This window comes from Zootoca vivipara, chromosome Z1 (assembly GCF_965207765.1).
Source record: "Zootoca vivipara chromosome Z1, rZooViv2.hap1.1, whole genome shotgun sequence".
NCBI lineage: Eukaryota > Metazoa > Chordata > Lepidosauria > Squamata > Lacertidae > Zootoca > Zootoca vivipara.
Genome location: NC_142583.1, coordinates 35,998,584 through 36,018,703, shown reverse-complemented (window position 1 = coordinate 36,018,703; position 20,120 = coordinate 35,998,584). Strand labels below are relative to the sequence as shown.

Sequence of the window (20,120 nt, the reverse complement as noted above, 5' to 3'; positions counted from 1 at the left end):
TAACATAACGTTTTATGCCAATAATTACTTTTAGAAATTATAATCCTGATCCTCCCCCAAAGCCATAAATATTTGCTGGAAACTCCAAAACTTCTAATAAGTCCATGAATTCCCTGACGCTAACAGAAATTCAAATAATCAGAATTAAAGTTACAAAAAAACCCGGTCACTGACACATTATGCTAAACTGGCAAGCCTTCTCACTAGTTATTACAGATACAGAAATGATGTTCTGATGCTTCATGCTTGTAAGGTTTTTGGAATCTGCATCACTAATCATTTACTGTAATGTTCTCTGTGCCTTCATCCTCAAATGTGCTGTGCCAGTAGGAAAATACTTGCATACAGCATAATAGCATATATATTTTTGTTGGCTCATTCTGTGAACAAATACCTTCCTAATTCCAATCAGCACTTGATCATATAAAAATTAAGCAGGAACCATAATGATGGGATACTCCACATGGCTGGCAGTGCGACCCGTGGTAATTTGGGGGCTCTGGGCAGATATTTGCACCCCAGCGCCACATCTGCTAACGACGGCCCTGACCATAGCTGCCAAGTTATCCCTTTTTTAAAGGGAAATTCCCTTATGTTGAATAGGCTTCCTCTTGAGAAAAGGGGAAACTTGGCAGCTATGGGCCCTGACTCACCTGAAGTTCTCTGCTACTACAGAATCGCAATGATGGCCCAGTATGAGGAAGGCAAGGGGTGCTTTTTTCTAAACACAAGGCAAAGGAATGCTATGTCAGCTAGCATTGGTGCCAACTCTCTGGGGCCCTGGGTGCCCAAGCACCCACAAAATTCCCCATGAGGGGGCCGAGCGCCCACACATTTCAGTGCCAGGGCCATGCACACTGCATGGCACCCACAGTTGTGGGGCCAAGTTAGCACTCCTTTCAGCTAGGGAGGAGCAGAAGGCATTTGGAAAGGTAAAAATGATTCACCCCAGGTATCTTGACACTCACCACCTTTCCCCTCCCCTCCCCTCCCCAGTATGTCCAAAGTTATGTTCAATCCTCTACATTTCTTCTAAGCAAGTAGCATTCAAAGGAAACATCCCACCATTGAAGCATTATTTATTTATTTATTTATTTATTTAAGGTCCCAGGCTAGGATACAGCCTTAAAAACAATAATAAAAACAATTTAAAACAGCTTTCAAGAAAGTACTGTAAAGACAAGAGACTATCTTTCTCGAAAGGACTGGCAAGCACCACTGGAGGTAATTACCAGGTGGATAAACCTGCTCCTAAGATTTACAAGAGAAGTTTGGACTCCATGAAACCAAAAGTAGAACACTGTCATGGAAGACTTAGAGGGCATACTAGGAAGCTAGAAAAAGAACTTTATTACATCTCTTTAAAAGGAACAGTCACAGGAAACTCCTGGCTCCCTTCAGATACCAGTCCAGCACCATCTAGTGACTCAACTATATAATGACATGATCCATATCAACACAATACAAGCTTTCCAAATCTCGCAGTATTTCCTTGTCCCAAATCTTCGGACAGCTCCTGGTTGTTTGAAATGATGTCCATGCTTACATTCGTTTATAGAATGATTGCCCGTTTCTGTGGCCCTCATCTGTTCAAATCTGTGTGAAGTATCACCATCATTACCAGAAAGAAAATTAAATGCCAGTTCCTTGGATTGTATTTCAGAACTGTGATTTAAACACACAGGAGCAAAGAAATTCAGAACCAAGGACACAGTGTCCTTTGTATACGGTACAGTATAAGAAAACATTAGTGTAATGGGCAACCTTACAAAATAATACCATAACGTGATTGATCAAAGGGGTGGCGGGGGAATGAATTGCTCTGGGAAATGTCTGAAAGAGGATCGTACTCTTCCTATTCCTTCTGAATTTCACAGCAGAATGTTTTTTTCCCAGGACCTTTGCTTTGCAGAACTGATGTCATCATGATGAGGAACAGAAGCAGCAGGAAAGGACAAATGCCTGAGCATCCTTGACTGTTTCAGGTGAAGGAAACTCAAATCCAGATCACCTCAGATCTCAGGAATTAGAAGATTTGCTGTGTCTTCCTTCAATCCATATAATGCCTTCTTGATTTCAAGATTCGCAGTCACTGTGTAAACATTGTTTAATAAAATAATTAGCAGGTTTTTACACATTTGAACATTGCACTTTCCTAACACACACAATTAGTTTTTGTTTTTTTAATGTGGTCAGTTCTTAATGTGCTTAGATCTGGGGCTCCCAGTGTGACACCCAAGGGTGCCTTCATATACCCTCTTGGGCCCCCTAGGCCCCCTCCCCTTCACATTTTTATTTTTAAACTATTAAACCCCTGACCTGTGTATAGAATGAGAAAGAGCACATGTTACTATTGGACTAGCATCAAGCATACAAATGTTTGAGTTACACAGAACCTAGTATTGTACAGTATTAAAAAGCTGTTAATTTTCTGGAAAAGTGTTATGATTAGGTCAAGACTGAACGGAAATTCATATGTTTACACACTCTCAATGCAACACACGTTGGCACAATGAAATGACAGATCATATCCTGATCTGTCGTGAGGTGGTTGTTGTTGCCAGTCTCTGATCTGTTCCCCTTGCCGATAACCAGAAGAAACCAAGATTGATTGTGGGCCAGCTCAAAACTCACAATCTCTGTGGAACTGTGGTGCAATGTAATTAGCATGGGATTTCCTTCAAGAATCTATTGCCTGCAAAGTCTTTGATTTCATGTGCTGAGTGATTGATGACCTTCTCCTGCCAGCTTCCTTCTTGCACTTTCTCTACCGTCCCTTGCTTTCTTTATACCACAGGTCCCTTTCTGCCTTCTTGGTCCTCGCGATTTCACTGTCTGTAACAGTTTCTTTGGTGCCACCACTTCCAGGCAATTGGTCCGCAGGCCTGGGAAGCCTCACTCACCCGTTGGGGTGAGTGGTGATAACAAGAAGATAAGTCAAGGAGGGGCATTCCAGCCTGGTGCACACAGCAAGACGGTGTGTGTGTGTGTGTGTGAAACGGTTGCCATCACAAGTCACACTTATGAACCACCATGTTGCACCCGACTTTGCTTCCTTGAGTCATTATTCTGCATCTAGATAACCTTTTTTTTGGGGGGGGGGTCCTTGTAAAATGCAAAAGTAGGTCCCACAAACCAGAACAATCCAAAAATTCACTCCCACCACAGAATCAATTGGATGAGACTGTAATGGTTTGAGAACCTTTGCTGGCAGATCCCCACTTCCCCAATCTTACTGATTGGTTGCTACAATCAAGCCTATCTGCAAGAAGAAAATCTGCTGAGTGCTTACACTGAACTGCATCAAATTACCCTGGAGGAAATGTCCACAGAAGTTTCCTTAGGGCACTTGATTAGACACCTTTGTTCTCGCATCGCACACTTCAATTCTCTAAAGGGTGTTCGTTGTCACCTGAAGCTCTCTATGCCTTTTCCCTTAGCAAAACATACCTAATTTCAAGTAGCATATCATAAAGGACACACGCCTACACTATTGCCATGATTCATAATAAAGCAGAGCCACCTAGTGGTCCCAGTGATTCTTTCTCCTCCCCTCCCTCCCAGAAATCCACGCTGCTCTTTTATTTACAGAAGGGATGGACGAAGAGTAGATTAGGATCTACTGGCAGATCTCTGTGTGAGTCACAGTAAAAAAAGCTTTCTGACTTCCAGTGGTTTAACAATAGCAAGTAAAATCTTCAAGTAACTCCCTTTCTATGTGCCTCGCCTGTAAAATATTAGCATTTATTGGTTTCCTTTGACCATGGCTTAGTGAAGCCCCACAGGCTAGCTTTAGAGCAGGCATCCCCAAACTGTGGCCCTCAAGATGTTTTGGCCTACAACTCCCATGATCCCTAGCTAACAGGACCAGTGGTCAGGCATGATGGGAATTGTAGTCCAAAACATCTGGAGGGCCAAAGTTTGGGGATGCCTGCTTTAGAGGTTTCTGTTAAAATCCCTCATCTGTAGTAACTAAAGATGTTTATGAGGTGCGGTAGGCAATTGCTGTCCCTCCTCCCACAAAACACTACAGTGGTATCTCGACTTATGAACAACTCAACAACAACAAATGGCCGCGAGCTTACGAAAGGAAACCGTGGCGGTTTTAGATAGGGATTTTTCAACTTATGAATGTTTAGATAGGGTTGCTTCCACTTACGAATTTTTCCGTTTCCAATGCATCCCTATGGGAAATTGTGTTTCCAATGGCGCTTTTTGACTTACGAATTTTTCGACCTACGAAGGCGCCATCGGAACGGATTAAATTCGTAAGTCGAGGCACCACTGTATTTGAATCAGGCTCTGTCCCCTGCTTCAATTTTGCACTGGCTCTGGTTGGGGGACCTCAGTGGTTCCTGTAAAAATAAAGGAGATCCCTCAAGCCTGAAGTTTGCTCACCACTGATTTGCAAAGCCGGTTTTCAAAAGCGACCAGTCAACATTTTATTCCAGCATCTTGGAAATGCAGCAAAGGCGGGTGATTTCAAATATTGCCCTTCTCCCCCCCCCCGCCCCCCCCAAACACGGATATTTTCAGCCACTCTAAGAATAAACATAGAAAGCATAGGAACCTGAGTCAGAACACTAGTCTCTCTAGCTCAGTATTGTCTTAAACTAAGTAGCAGCGGCTTTCTGGGGTTTCAGACAGAATATGCTCCCAGCCCTACCTGAAAATGCTGGGGAATGAACCAGGGACCTTCTGCATGGGAAACAGATGCCATGCCACTAAACTATATCCCTTCCCCTTAATGTTTGTGGCTTGTGAGAGGTAAAGGGGCAACCCAAAGGCAAATTCTAGAAGAAACTGGGGGGGGGGAGTGCTTTGGAAAGTGCATTCATTGTGTTAATTTTCTTTTTTTGTAGTTCACAGTTACTAGAACAGTGGCTAATCGTCCGTTTAAAATGCAACCACAAAATGTCTTTGTACCTTCAACACATACAGGTGAAACTCGGAAAATTAGAATATCATCGAAAAGTGCATTTATTTCAGTAATGCAAATTATTATTATTAATTATTATTATTATTATTATTACAAATGCTTTCTTTTGGAAATTCCACAGTAATAAAACAAATAGTTACAATAATACAAAAATAAACATCGCTATTACATTTCATTAATTACATTCCATTTATAATTGACCCGCCTAACGACAAATAATTACAATTACAACAAATAAAGGCTTGACATATCTTGCTTTGCATGCCAGCATCTATCTCATATATTGGTTTCGCCTTTTAAGTTGCATTACTGGGAAAAAATGCACTTTTCGGCGATATTCTAATTTTCCGAGTTTCACCTGTATATCAGCTACATAAGTCCTTTGAATGTTCTTATTATACTAGCCACTCAGCATGTATAGAACCAGTGAGCTGGACAGAAACACAACTCCATCTTAGGAATAATCCCTTCCAAAAAGATATATTGAATTAGCAGCGGACAGTTCACAAAATGAAGTTCCGCATCCATCTCGCCAATGAGACTAATAAAACCCCATCTCTCAGTGGTGGGGCAGAAGTGGGCTAGCAAATCTATCCTGTGCCTCAAACAACAGAGTAATGTTGATAAGCAAAATAGATTTCAGGGTCATCTGCAAAGAAGAAGAGACCATTGTTCAATTTTGGATCTATTGAAGCTGACAGTGTCCCCTTCAGAAGTGTAATTGGAGAAATCGCAAGTACCTTGGGCTGGCATTGCAGTCTTTTTCTTCTTTCACAGGAGGCAAATATTCACATTCAGCTAAGAAAAGATTGGAGACAGTGAAACTATTAGCCTGGGGAATTTTGTGAACGTCTGTTCAATTTGAATAGCAATGACTGCCCTGTAGACTCCTCCAGGACCTGGGCATCATTTTTTATTTTTTTTTATGTCTGCAGCCATTAGTCCATTTAAAACCCTTGTGGATAAGTCAGAAGCCATAGTAACCTTTGTTTTATTTATTTCATACATATATATATGCGCAGAGCACCCATCTCTAGCACTTTGCCTTTGTTACAAGCTAAAAATAAAAAGGGTAATAATAAATTGCCCATCATACAATTGTTTATGTCACGTCTGTTGTTCTGCTGGATTACTCCAGCTGGTGAGTTTGTGTGCTGTTGTCCTTTTCATGCTGTTGCTGGGTAGCACCCACCGAGTAGTGGCAAATCAGTGCCGCATGCCCACTTTGAAGACCCCTAGCAAGGTCAGGGCTTCACTTTTTAAGGCAGGCTCCGTATCTTCTGCCAGGTACCATAATGTCAGGCTCACCGCAGCTTACTGCATCAGGCAAAGGATAGAGCGCCAAACCCACGGGTGCCAAATTAAATTTGAAGTAAGCATAGGTGCCCAGTCTAAGAAGGACGGCCATGTTCACACCAGTAAACCTCTCCTATCTTGTGCTGGAGATTGGACACCTTTAAGCACCTGGGCTCTTCATTCCAATGCTGCCGTTAGTTGGTAGTATTTCCATAGTATTGCACAATTTCGTAAAGGTATAGACCAGAGCAGGGGTTGCTAACCTGTGGTCCTCCGGGTGTTGGACTACAGCTCCCATCAGCCCCAGTCAGCATGGCCAACAATGAGCAATGGTGGGAGCTGAAGTCCAGCAACATCTGAAAGCCCACCAAGTAAGCCCCACATCTACACATCATGGATATGTAATGCTATCCCAAAGTGATTTGATCAGCAGACAACATAGCTGCCAAATTCTCCCTTTTTTTAAGGGAAATTCCCTTATGCTGAATAGGCTTCCTCACGAGAAAAGGGAAAACTTGGCAGCTATGGCAGACAAGGAATGCCTACCAATTTGCTTACCTGGAGGCCTCACAAGTTGGACATAAGGCATCTGTGTTTAGTTGTATGGGACTTTACAGTCCCTTCTTCAAGAAGCATGACTTGGAAAGAATAGTTGTCTTAAGCTATGTGAAGGGTTTTTTGAGGGGGTTAATAATCCCCCCCCTTATCTCCAAAAGAATTTTGGGGAAACCCAACAGAACAGGGGTTTTTTTGAGGGGGGGATGATTCATATCACTATTTGTCGCTAATAGCCATGCACAAAAACGATATACATGCTTACAGAAATTATTAGTGACTCAAACATCAAGTCAAGCTGTGACCCAAAAAAATGTCTGTAGGACATAGGGTTTCACCAATACGAACAATGAGCAAATTACTCACTTTACATTAACAACAATAGCAATCATAATAGCCTTGAGGTATTCCAATCCACTCTTTCACCTGGTAAAGGTGCACATCAGATCCTGTTGCACAAAGAGCACATCTAATAACCTACGGAGATCAGATCTCAAGGGAATAGCTACCATCCTCTGTAGATTACCAAAGCCATATGAGTGTAGAAGAGGCCCCTGTAATGTCAAGTAACAGGCATAGAGTGAAAGGGGAGGAGGTTCTGATGTGGATGCAGGTGACTTGCCATACTCAATATCTGTGTCATTATGCACAGTTTCCCCCTTTTGCACAGTCTTTGAACCAGGCTCTAGGTATACAAGGTCTTTACAGCAGCTTGGACAGGTGGTCCTCTGTTATCAGGGCTTTGAGGCTCTGAGGAAGCAATTTGACCTTGATCACCGAGTGAGATCTTTCTGAGCAGGAAGTTAGGGTGCTTCCATACTGTCACTCTTTCCAGGTGGAATTCAGTGGCATGCCAGCAAATTCAGGCTGTGCAATTAAAGTGGAGCTCTTGCAGAACAAACCCATTCCCCCACTCCGAGGGGAGGGACCAGACTTTTATCATTGGAAAGTAAGAGGAAAATGCAGTGGGAACTGTGGGGTAGCAACTGCTTGATGAGATGTCATATAATCTCCCTGCAAGCAACTCAGGATGAATGTTCAATACGCAGTTGACATTGTATAACCTTCCCGCAAACATTGTGGAAACCTATCAGGACAAATGCTGAATAAACAGGTCATCTGGAAGCAACCTTGGGCCCAAGTTTCCACTTGTACTATTCTATCCACTAGACCACAGTGACTTTATGGCACTTTCTGTGGTCTGGGCACTTTGGTGCCTGCATGTATTTCAACCCTTTCTCTGGTTTTTATATCTTTCTTTTCCCCGGCAGCTATGTTTTGTGAACCTCTTGGAATAAGATATTGAAACCACATTCCCTGTGCCAAGAAGCTTGATTTAATATACAGTGTTTGAGGCAAACAAGCATGCAGATTGGAATAAGAAGCCAGGAGACATAGGTTTAAGAATAATTGGATATGCCCAGCTCTCTTCCAGATTGGGCAATAATCACAACTAGCCATCTGCTTGTGGAGAAAACAATGATTTCATTCCAGGTAATGGAAGGGTAGATAGCAAACCTAAAAAGACTGCAAGGAGGAAACGATGTGGTCATAGCAACACGCCTGTAAGATGATCCTGGAGACGGCGGTGAATAAAAAGTGTTAGGAGCCATGAGTCAATAGTGGCGAAGCTTATCACAAATTAATGCCAAAAAACACTCCTTAATACTAAAACACACAACACTCTCAAAGAAGCCACTTGCTATATTGAAATGGCTACAAATATTTAGGCTTTGAAATAAAAACTACATCATCCTAAAGGGACACACATTTATTTTTCAATCCCCTCAATATTTAAAGAGCAGTTATCTTCTGCTACTATTTTAGTATTTCAGATTATAGACTGAAATGCATTTTAGAGAACTTAGGCAAAGACGGTGGGAATAGATGGACTTGTTAGAAAAGAAAAAGTTCCAAGAGTAGAATGTGATCAATACATACTATTTCGTTTTAAGCTGTTCATCCATTTATCAAGCTCTTCCATCTCTATTTCCATTACAGAGGGTGTGTCTTCTTCAAAAATAGGACTGAGTAAGAAAACAAAAACATATTTTGGACCATGAAGTTTAGAATTGTTAGACAGATATTTTTAATACCATTTTTAAAATCAATCCACGTGTTAGGCTGTATTTAAGTATTTAGCTGCCAGTGTGCTTAATTTAGAAAAGAGCATCATTGTGTGAGCTGTTGAATCAATAAATGTTACTAAATCTGGAATAAAACTAATGCAATAAGCTAGTAGTCCAGTAGATCCCATCATTGCAATATGGGGAACATTGCTTAAAGATGACAACCATTTTTAAAAAATTAGATGACTTGTGGTTCTGTCATACTGAAGAGTCTATGTGGCCCTGGGCCATGAGAAGAGTTCCACAACTGTTGATATGAACAAGAAGCAGTCTTACCTTTTACAGCTTTCACTTGCTAGTTCCTCTGAAATAAAATGAAATGCATTTCAGAAAGAAGTAAATGATTCATTTAAAAAAGAGATAGAGAGATGTGGGGTGGGCTGGCAATTAAATATTGCAGATTAGAATGCTCCTGCTCAAGATTTGACCCAGCTATACTCCATTCCCTCCCTTCCCCCTTTCCCTTGGTTATCCATTCTTGCTTTGTTGATTTGTGGTGTCAGATGCTTTTCAATCCAAAATACCTGGAGGGCACAAGGTTGAGAAAGGCTGTTCCATAGTATGAGGGAAATTGGGCCAGGATTACATCCTTTACCTTCCTGAATAATTATTATGCACAAAGCCAAAAATAAAAGAAAGAAAGAAAAACATATGAACTTGGAGACAGCTAGAAAGTAAAATGCAGTAAAATGGATATTAAGCCCAAGTTGAAATTAGTAGCTCGGGTAAATTTAAGATGTTGACTACAGCCAAGCTGCATTAATATTCAGATCAGAGTCTAGCGGTGAGCAGGAGACTGGAAGCAATGAATTTCTTGAGGCTAACAGGTTCCAACAGTGAAAGCAACATAATGAGAAGTCAACAACTGTGATAAAAATTGTTTACTTCCACACAGCCTAATGCTGTACATGTGCCGTGCACCTGTTTATGAACAGAGACGGTAGCAGATTACAGATAAGGGGCAAGATGAAAACACGAACACACACAAACACCTAAAACCTGGAGAGAAAGGCATTTGAGAGCAACAGAGGAAAATAAACCAAGGTAAGAGTAATTGCCAGGAGAGATGCAGGTGGATGAAACACCAGATGGAATAAGAGGGGAAACCACATCCATTGGAGGTTAGGATGCGGTATTTTTAAAGGAGGAAATTGTCTTCTGAACAACTGAAAGGAAATGTGTATTTTATACCTATCAAGGTATAGGAGGGAGGAAAGGATTGGGGGGGGGGGTGAGGATGTAGGCACTGATTCACTTTTCCCAGCAGAAACATTAATGGTTTGGACCACAGATTTAACCATGCCGTCTCCACAAGGCCTCAAGTTCTATTGAAAGTTCCACCCCCCAAAATATGCTATATAGGCTGCTCCTTTTGTCAGTACAAATGATTCACAGTTGGTAATTCACAGCATAGTTGTCCTGACCTGACCTCAAGCAAAAGCTCATGGGATGTGACGGGGGTACTCCACAAGGCAACCTGGAGCAGCAGGACCTTGGAGAGCTCTCAGTGAGCCACTTGTTCCAATGGAAGGAGGAGGTGAGTGGACCACTCTGCCCAGAAGACTCCACTACCCCCTACCTGAGGTGTGTGGCTATTTAAAACAGGAACAGGAAACCTCAGGCCCAGAGGCTGATGGAATGCCTGGAAGGCCACAATCTGGCTCCACAGGCACCACCTTCTTCCCAGGCTGCACTCGCCTCGAACCCTGCCTACCATCCTCCTTGGGTGTTCTTATCTGGCTAGAATGTGTCCTTAAACTCCAAAAGTGCCTCTTGCTTTCCTGAATGGAGGGTTCTGATGGGGTGTGTGTGTAGAATTGCTCTGCCCACTATTGCTTCTGGCCCTGTCCACCACTGATGGGGTGTGTGTGTGTAGAATTGCTCTGCCCACTATTGCTTCTGGCCCTGTCCACCACTTCCTGCCCCCAGGAAGTTGCCTGCAAAGGAACGCAGCCCTCAGTCTGACAAAATTCCCTGGTGTACAAATGAGTGCATTCTCCTCTGGGGCTGCTCCCCGTACTGTTGAACAGGTGTTGTGGAGCAAGAAGCGCCTGGCTTCTTGGGTGAATTGGGTTCAGGGAGGGGTGAGTGTTCCAGCAGTCCTGGTCAGCAAGTTCCTGTCTGCCAGCCTCAGGTTCAGAATGAGGAACCCAACTGTGTTCTTCAGCCAGTGGTATGGTAGTCATGGACTTTACCACTTCAGTTCTCCTCCATCTGAGAGTTCTGGCTATTGCTTGAGGCTAGGACCATAACAGTTGTGTTCTATGGGATCCAGTCCCATGAAAGCATGTACAGTCGTACCTTGGTTCTCGAACGCCTTGTGACTCGGATGTTTTGGTTCCCAAACACTGCAAACCGGAAGTCAGTGTTCGGGTTTGCAAACATTGCTTGGAAGCCGAACATCCAATGTGGCTTCCGCAGCTTCTGATTGAGTGCAGGAAACTCCTGCAGCCAATCGGAAGCTGCGCCTTGGTTTTCAAATGTTTTCAAAGTCAAACGGACTTCCGGAACAGATTCCGTTTGAGAACCAAGGTACGACTGTATAGGATTGCAGCCTCAGTCATTGGTGGGAAAAGTAGATCGGGTTCTAATAGTAGATTTCTGAGTAATATGCAGTGCTTTTTCTGGGGGGGGGCACAGGGGTATGCATACCCCTAAACATTTTGTGAATCTAACGGGAGAAGAAAATTTTAAAAAAGAAATTAAATTTTTAGTTTCTTCTCTAGCATGGTGAATCATCAGTTCCATTGCTACCCCTTAGGGTGGCCTAATTTCCTGTCAGGGTGCTCCCTGAGTCTCAGACAGAAGCGAGCATTTAATGTGTGAAGTAGGAGTTGGAATCTAGCATGGTGATTGGTCAGTTTTGTTGTTACCACCTCCAATGGCGGCTTCATTTCCTTTCCCGGTGATTTTCTTGAGTCAAAATGAGAGTACCTACCCCTAAACATTTTTTTTTAGAAAAAAAGCAAAAATAATTTGAAAAACAAGAAAAGATCTTTCCACCCCCATGCTGAAATGAAGAAAGCTGGGATGGGGGCAGAGGAACTAGAAATGAGTTTTTGCGCATTTTTTTCCAACAGAAAAATAAAACACAGTGATCTATTAAACATTAAAAAGCCTCCCTAAACAGGGCTGCCTTCAGATGTCTTCTAAAAGTCTGGTAGTTGTTTTTCTTTTTGACATCTGATGGGAGGGCGTTCCACAGGGCGGGCGCCACTACCGATAAGGCCCTCTGTCTAGTTCCCTGCAACTTGGCTTCTCGCAATGAGGGAACCGCCATAAGGCCCTCGGGTGCTGGACCTCAGTGTCCGGGCAGAATGATGGAGGTGGAGACGCTCCTTCAGGTATACTGGACCGAGGCCATTTAGGACTTTAAAGGTCAGCACCAACTCTTTGAACTGTGCTCGGAAACGTACTGGTTTAGTTTTGGTACTGAAAACAAATTTCTGGGTTGAGAATGTGCTCAGAGTTACCCTGTTCCTTAATCTAGGTGTGTATTGCAGGGTTTGAGTCACCCTAAGGTGTCTGCATCACCCAGGAGATTGCAGCCGCAGAGATAAAAAAGAAGATGAGCTGTCCTGTTATCTTGAGCGGTCACTTCCTGGTTCTCATGGAGAAGCTGTTTTCAACGGAGCTCAGCAACGGAAGCATGTAGCTGTATTGAGACAGCACCAGGTGTTGAAATTTTGCACCCCTAACAATTTTTGCGCCCGGGGCAACTGCCCCTGTGGGCCCCCCATGCTATGCCACTTCATCCTGCTGGTCCCCATCCTAGGAACTGGTATTTAATCCTCATGGAGCTCCCAGCAGCCTTAACAAACTACAGTTCCCATGATTCTTTGGGGTGGGGGTGCCTAGAATGTGCTTTAAAGATATGGTGCACACTCAGCCAAAGTATCACAAGGAGGAGAAAAACACACAACCAAAAACCAGTGCCAATAATTCCTGGCATTGCAACTGAAAATATGCCTGTTGACAGTTGCCCTGTGTGTTTATATGCCAATACTCAAAAGCTTCATTAGCCATCACACTTTTAAACTACTGCTTGTATACTGTATTTTAAGTATTTGAATCTGTGCATGTCCAATCACCATCTTAAAGCTTCTCCGACTGTTACCAGCCCTTTATATTTCACTGTATATTTTCTAAAGGCTCTGCCCGTTTTCCCTTTCCATTGCATCATAAACAGAATCATTGTCAAGGGAAACATGTTGTTTCCTGGATTGCATTATCCTTCTAGCTGGTGGATTAAAGACATCACAGACCCATGATTCTCCTGCAGCATGTTTTGATCTTAGCAAGCGGTAGGTGCGATTGCCACGTTTATCCTGGAAGACCTTTGTGGGGGGAAATGTTAAGAATAAAATTAATTTTTGAGGAGGCCTTATTTCCTCCTCTTTCTTTATTGGAGAGGCATAAATCCAATAGTAAGTATAAGGGCAAAGCAAGAAAAATGGCAAGGGGAATTATCTATGGCCAAACACCCTTGAGAAAGAGCCGAAAAGCCAAGGAAAATCCCATTATAGCTGTCCTGGACAAGAGAGATAAGCAGTGGGGACTAAGAAGCACAGTCAGACCAGGTTAAGTGGGATTTCTTGTTTGCACTGGAATTGTGTTTAGCCAAATAATAGTGTGCTGAGGAATTCAGAAATGTGCCTGGTTTCAACCACACTGCTCAGCAGCATGGAATCTATGAGGCACTGACGGCTCACAATCCCAGTGCTCAAGCACAGGCTGCCGAAATCAGCTTCTCTTCCTTCCAGACCGTGAACTTTGCCTCCTGGGTCTATTCCCTCTCACAGTGAATAGAAAATGTATTCTCTTTCGTTTTGGGGGGCTGCGAGGAATCACACAGAATGCCACCCTGGACTGATTTGTGACAAAATATATGTCACCCCACAGGTAATCTGAGAGAATATTGTTATCATGCATTATACACACATGCAATTGTATGAGCACAGGATCCAATCTTAACCTTCAACCCAATGTCCGGAAGTTAGAGGCAGGCCAGCTGCTGAAATACTCATCCCCATCCACAGTATTCACTCCTAAACTTAAAGTTAGACCTAATTCAAGGGTTAAATCCAATTCAAACATTTACCATGGGATAGCCAGTTGTCTCCTCCACATAGGTGCCAGCTGCCTGGGGCCCTAGGTGCCCAAGCACCCACAAAATTCCCCATGAAGCGGCCAGGCACCCACAAATTTCAGTGTCCAGGCCATGCACGCTGCATAGCACCCGCAGGACTGGGCACCCACGGTCACGGGGCCAAGCTGGCAATCCTGGTCCTCCATATATATATATAATCTAACATGGTCCTTCACACATCACCCAAGAAACTTTAATATCTACAGTACCTTGCTTGGGTGGTTTCTGCTTGCGACGTCTTGCAATGAAGACAACCAGCAAAACAACCAGGACTAGAAGCATAGCAGCAGGGATTCCGTATATCAAAGCAGGATGTAGTAGGTCTTCCATTTCTGCAGAGGCAGTGGTTCCCATTTTCGTATTCTCTGCTTCTGCGAATGTAGTGGCAGTTTGCACACCCTGGTCACTGGTTGTCAAAATCATAACAGGTGTAGGTGATCCCAGTGTATTCAGTACAGGTACTTCTGTGGTAACAGGTATTGTCAAGCCATGCCCTGAATATTCTTCATCTGCCAGTGCTGTTGTAGAGCCTGCCAAATTGGGGGGGGGGGACAGGGCTGGATTAACCATTAAGCAAAATAAGCACGTGCTTAGGGTATAAAGGGAAAGGGGGTCACCACATAATTTTTCCATCAGAAAAAGTAGGAGAACTCCCCCCCCAAAAAATATAAATAAAGTGAAAGTATAAAAAAGAAACAGTATTTTCTATCTTACTGAAGGTTTTGTTTCATATAAAAAAATAACATTTTATTTTTATTGTTTATATTTCGAATATATCTATGGGGGCACCAACATCTTTTAAGTGCTTAGGGTTTCTAAAGGTCTTAATCTGGATCTGGGGGGGGGGACAAGTATATATCACTTTTATTTGGATAACTGGAACTAAAAATAAATGAGCTTTTTTTTAAAAAAAAATCCATTCATTTTCTGATGAGGCACTTAAGAAGCATCCTTGACTGCCTGGCTACTCAAAAAGTGTTATTGGCAATGGGATCTTAGACTTAGCATTTCCCTTGTGACCCACATCTTCTGATTACACAACAACTCACGCCTGTGTCCTTTAGATCTATAATCGTTTCCACAAAGATTTGTTAAAACCAGTGTGTTGTAAATCTGGAATCAGGGGGTTGTAGTGGAGGGGACGACAGAGGACGAGATGGTTGGACAGTGTTCTCGAAGCTACGAACATGAGTCTGACCAAACTGCGAGAGGAAGACAGGAGTGCCTGGCGTGCTCTGGTCCATGGGGTCACGAAGAGTCGGACACGACTAAACGACTAAACAACAACAACAAGTGGAGCACTGAGTTTGCAAATCACTACAAAGCATTTAGGAAAATAAAGTTGGTTTGTTGGGTTTTTTGGTAAGAAAAGTCAGTATATTTATGGTTTGCTTTATGAAAGCTACTACATATTATACAATGGTACATAGTATTCAATGCACACAAAAAATTATGAACAAATATTTACAGCATGACACGTACAGAACAAAAAACACCTTCCTCCAAACAAGGTATACTGAAGATGCAGCACAGAACAGCCTCAAACTTATACAGCTGTTCGGAACAAAGGGGAACAAAAGTTTTGGTTTTTTTTAAAAAAAATCCTAAATCTCAAAAGCAGAAAAAAGTTGAGAGCTGCTGTGCTGAGCTTTAGGCATACAGCAGAATCTGGAAGGCTGGCAAGCGAATGGCTGGGGAAACCTCAGTTAAATAAGTACAATGAAACACACATTAAAAACGAGAGGTGTGTGAGACAAATCACTATTTGTTTTTCATTTTAAAGTTTCATTTAAGTTTCCATTTGTCAGAATTGCATCTGTTCAGTTGTTGTTTTCAGTGATTGTAATGAAAACCCCACCTGTTTTCTGCTGAAGTTTGTAACTTCTGTATTTTCTATCTAAGACATTTGCTTGCATTCTACTTAGGAATCAATAAATCTGCTTGTCAACTCACCACGGGCAACTGCCCTCTTGTGATCCAAACATCCAGCACCTCGCAAATCCCTGCCCTGCAGATCTCATTTCCATTGCATTTCCCCCAATCAGGTGAGAAATAGCAGGATTCCTTTCCAAACAGCAGGAAAGACTTCCATTCTTCCTTACCCTCCCCACAACCTGCACAAATAAGAACAGACTCTGTTTCTCTCCCAAGTTCTCTGTGCATGGCAGAGGATGCATGGGAGAGGGCTGGTGGTTACCACAAATAATGGCTGGCAAGGGAGCCTAGCCAACGTTTGTGGATCCCTGATTCTATTACCACCACAAACAACAACACCCCTTCTCCATCCTCAGGCACCAGACTAGCCAAATTTCAGACAGATTAGACAAAGGGACCACATTTTAAAGGAAAGTAAAAATGCACAAACTCATGGAACCAATTTTCCTTAATTTTGTTTTTCATTCAGATAGGATGCATTACTAGTCCCATTCATTTATTCGTATGACAATGAAGAAATCAATTATGCTTATTCATTTATTATCCTTTCATTATTAAAAGGAATTAACATCTCCATTGAGGAATGAACATCCCGACTACAAACAGGTGGCTTCTGAATTAGCTGTAGCTACTCCAGAAAGTGATCTTGGAGTCATGGCAAAGAGCACAGTGAAGTGATCCAAATTTGAGACCTGGTGTTCTCGTACTGAATGGAAGGGCAAATCTTTTTTATATGCACACATGCATTGACCAATAAAAAGGCAGTGATAATAGATCATTCTCCCCCACCCCACCCCACCCCCGGTATCAAATTCAGAAGGCATTCCAAAAGCTTGATGTTATGGTTGGTGAGATGTAAATATTTGTTCCTGCCTTTGAGAGCAGCACATACTTCAGACACTTTATAAATTAATTGCTCCCAAAATAACTTCAGTCTAAGCCATTTCACTCTCCCAGTTGTGCTGCCAGACTCCTAGGGAGGGATGGGGACGAGAGATAAAAATAAGCAACAGTTGGCTATGTAACATACCAATATTGCAGTCAAATATCTCAGAAGTCTGCAATCCACATGCCTATGCTAGTACCTTTCCCCATCTTTATTGGACAGAGATGCCATTGTGTCAAATGGGGTCACCAAAAAGTGTGAAAGGGCAATTTCACTGAAAGTGCACTACAGAGTTTTAGCTGGAGGATTCATCGTAGTAGCATTCAGCAAATCCATTCATCCATATGCCAGCATGAGGCCAGTGGTGTGGTGGATTACAACTTGCACCCAGGGCCAATCCTACCACTAGATAGATTGAGACACTGACCTCAGACAGCAGGTGCTGATGGGCAGAGAGTACACAGAGCTCTGTGAACCATGGGGCCTGCTCTGTGCCCCCTAAGCTACGCCACTGCCCTCAAGTATGTGGAGGACTCTGCCTCATCACCAGTGTTGAAGTGAAAGTCAGATGCTAACCTGGTCAGCATTTCAACATGGAATGGGAAGGGTACCATTGTTTATTTCGCTTTGGGTGGCAAAATGTCTTGGGCTGGTCCTGCACCTATCAGCCTCAGCTATCAAGGCCAGTGGTAGGCATGCTGTGAGTTGCAGGTAGTCCACAGCATCTGGAGGACTCCATGTTGGCTACTCTTGCCCTTGTGGAAAGCTGGAATAGAAATGTAACCAACCGGTTAATGTTACAGAATAGCCAGAAAAGGTTAGGCCAAGTACTTCCTGGGAAGAAGAGGACAAGCTAGCATGTTGGTGGAAGAGTGTGTTCTTTAAGGTTAGGGCAATCAGGTGAAATGAAAATCACATTGATTGACTGGTGATAAAATACCCTTGAGATGACAGATTTCCCTGAGGAGGCCAAACCCAATATATTTTGCTGCCTAGGATTGATTAGCAAATGGTACCCCCCCTTCCCCACAAAAAAATCCTACAAGGGCTTCTCCCTGAGAGCACAAATACAAGAATAATTAACTAAAAAGGTAACAATTTGCTGCCCTTTCAAGACCCCCATACCCAAAAACCTGCTACCTGAAGAAACCACCTCTCTAAAATCTATGAAGGGCTGAATCACATGAGCAGGTAGGTAAGCAAATGCTATTTTCTCTCTTTTTAAATTACTTGTAAAACTATTGATTCAATCAGCGTTTTTGTTCTTAAAAGGAAAGAAAATCGCTACAATTGCTATGGGATGCCCTGCAATATTATGTGCGTATTAAAGGAACTTCAAAAAGGGAATGCCACACAAATATTTCATTGTATCTATGCCAGAAACAAATTATTTAAGAAGAGAAAAGCTGTTCTTCCATTTCCTCCCATTAAGAGTGTTACCAACTAAAGGAGAATTCGTCGCCTCTCCTAATGCTCCTTTTTATTGGCATGTATCTTAAGAGACACAGTGGAATGTGTCCTCAGGGGAGCATTCCCCCTTTTCTAAAGTAACACAGGGAACTGAAAATGTGAGCTCGAGATAGGAGGCGCTGTAAAGGAGAAGGGGGAGAGAGCTGGGGTGGGTATTTAGTTTTGATGGATGGGTTTAGCTTCAGGAATTTGGGGGGGTGATGTTTAAGTCAACATGTGGGTCATCATTCTCCTCTGAGTTTTGGATGTGAGAGCAGGGTGTAAGCAGTGGAGTTTGACTACTGAGGTGGCCTGCTTCATTCCCAATCATTATTTTTCCTTAAAAATACCCCCACACAATTAAAATCATAACACTCTCATTTTTTTTTCTTCAAAAAGGACACTTTCATGTAGGGAGAGAAGGTAAGCGGAAGGAAAAACTGCGAGTTTTCCACTTGTTGATGTTTTATTAACTAAGGTAAGCTGTCCGGAACAAAAGACCATGGAACTATTTGTCTAAACTTTGGTAGGCTTCCCCCACCCCACCCCACCCCACCCACACCATATCCAGGATTCAGTTCCATTCACAGAAGGACAAGTAAGTCAGTTGCACGTTTGATATAAACATTAGAACAGAAAAAAACCCTGAACAATTTTTTTAAAAAGCTTGACAGAGTACTGCAGCCATTCTTGTGAAACAGCTCCCAAGTCAGAGGTTATCCTAAGCATATATGCCCAGAATTAAGGACAATTTAAGTTAATGAAACTTTCATACAAACAAGCATTTGTGAGAGGCTACAATTTGGGCTCAGTTAGGAGGATCAGAGACAGAATGTATGCTATACGCATTATCAACCAGCTACCTGGCATGTAGGCCCTTGAAGAGAAACAACTAGGACTCAGGAGTCAGTTCCTAGAGAGCTGACTCCAAGGTGTGGCCTGTCTGGAGAAGTTATTACTATTTTCTGCAGGCTCCTAAGACTCATTAAGGATATTCTAACTCAGCTTGAAGTGAATGAGGATGGGGATAAATTTGATTCAGTTTGGATTTTAAGGTTCACCTTACAAAACTCTCACTCTCTGAAACAAGATGTGAACAGAAACACAGCCATCCTTTAACATTCACACTTTCTTTGAACATTGCAATGCAGTTTTCCAGCCAAGCAACGTGTACATAAATGCATGTATAAGGGTAAAGGGTGCTGGAGGAGACTCTTGAGAGTCCCATGGACTGCAAGAATATCAAACCCATCCATTCTTAAGGAAATCAGCCCTGAGTGCTCACTGGAAGGACAGATCCTGAAGCTGAGGCTACAATACTTTGGCCACCTCATGAGAAGAGAAGACTCCCTGGAAAAGACCCTGATGTTGGGAAAGATGGAGGGCACAAGGAGAAGGGGACGACTGAGGACAAGATGGTTGGACAGTGTTCTCGAAGCTCTCAATCAAAATACTTTATTCGACCAATAGTCAGACAGTGTTCTCGAAGCTACCAACATCAGTCTGACCAAACTGCGGGAGGCAGTGGAAGACAGGAGTGCCTGGCGTGCTATGGTCCATGGGGTGACGAAGAGTCGGACACGACTAAACGACTAAACAACAACAAGTGCATATAAATGCACATATTAGTGTAAATAACAGGACTTTGGTCTGATCCAGTGAGGAGGGTTCTTCTGACATTCTTGCGAGTGTCAAAGGGTTCTTACACCTGAGGAGTCTTGTGTCTTCAAGTCAGTCTTTAATCATGATCAGGAATTTGGAGAGGATCCAAACAATGGTATT

At 42.8% G+C, this 20,120-nt stretch overlaps 1 protein-coding gene across 3 annotated transcripts in view; it reads right to left on the bottom strand.

Annotated features, from left to right (window-relative positions):
- Positions 1-1,067: 1,067 nt before the first annotated feature.
- TMEM154 (transmembrane protein 154) overlaps positions 1,068-20,120 on the bottom strand; it is a 31,186-nt gene continuing 12,133 nt past the window's right edge. For 2 of the 3 annotated variants that reach the window (XM_035113456.3, XM_060278657.2), the window contains exons 2-6: positions 14,278-14,598; positions 9,196-9,223; positions 8,732-8,817; positions 5,680-5,737; positions 1,068-2,092 (exon numbers count right to left, since the gene is read on the bottom strand). In XM_035113456.3, coding sequence (XP_034969347.1) covers positions 2,077-2,092; positions 5,680-5,737; positions 8,732-8,817; positions 9,196-9,223; positions 14,278-14,598 — 509 coding nt within the window. In that variant the 3' untranslated portion in view covers positions 1,068-2,076. The remainder of the gene's footprint in view (positions 2,093-5,679; positions 5,738-8,731; positions 8,818-9,195; positions 9,224-14,277; positions 14,599-20,120) is intronic. The other variant, XM_088660253.1, reaches the window with a different exon arrangement.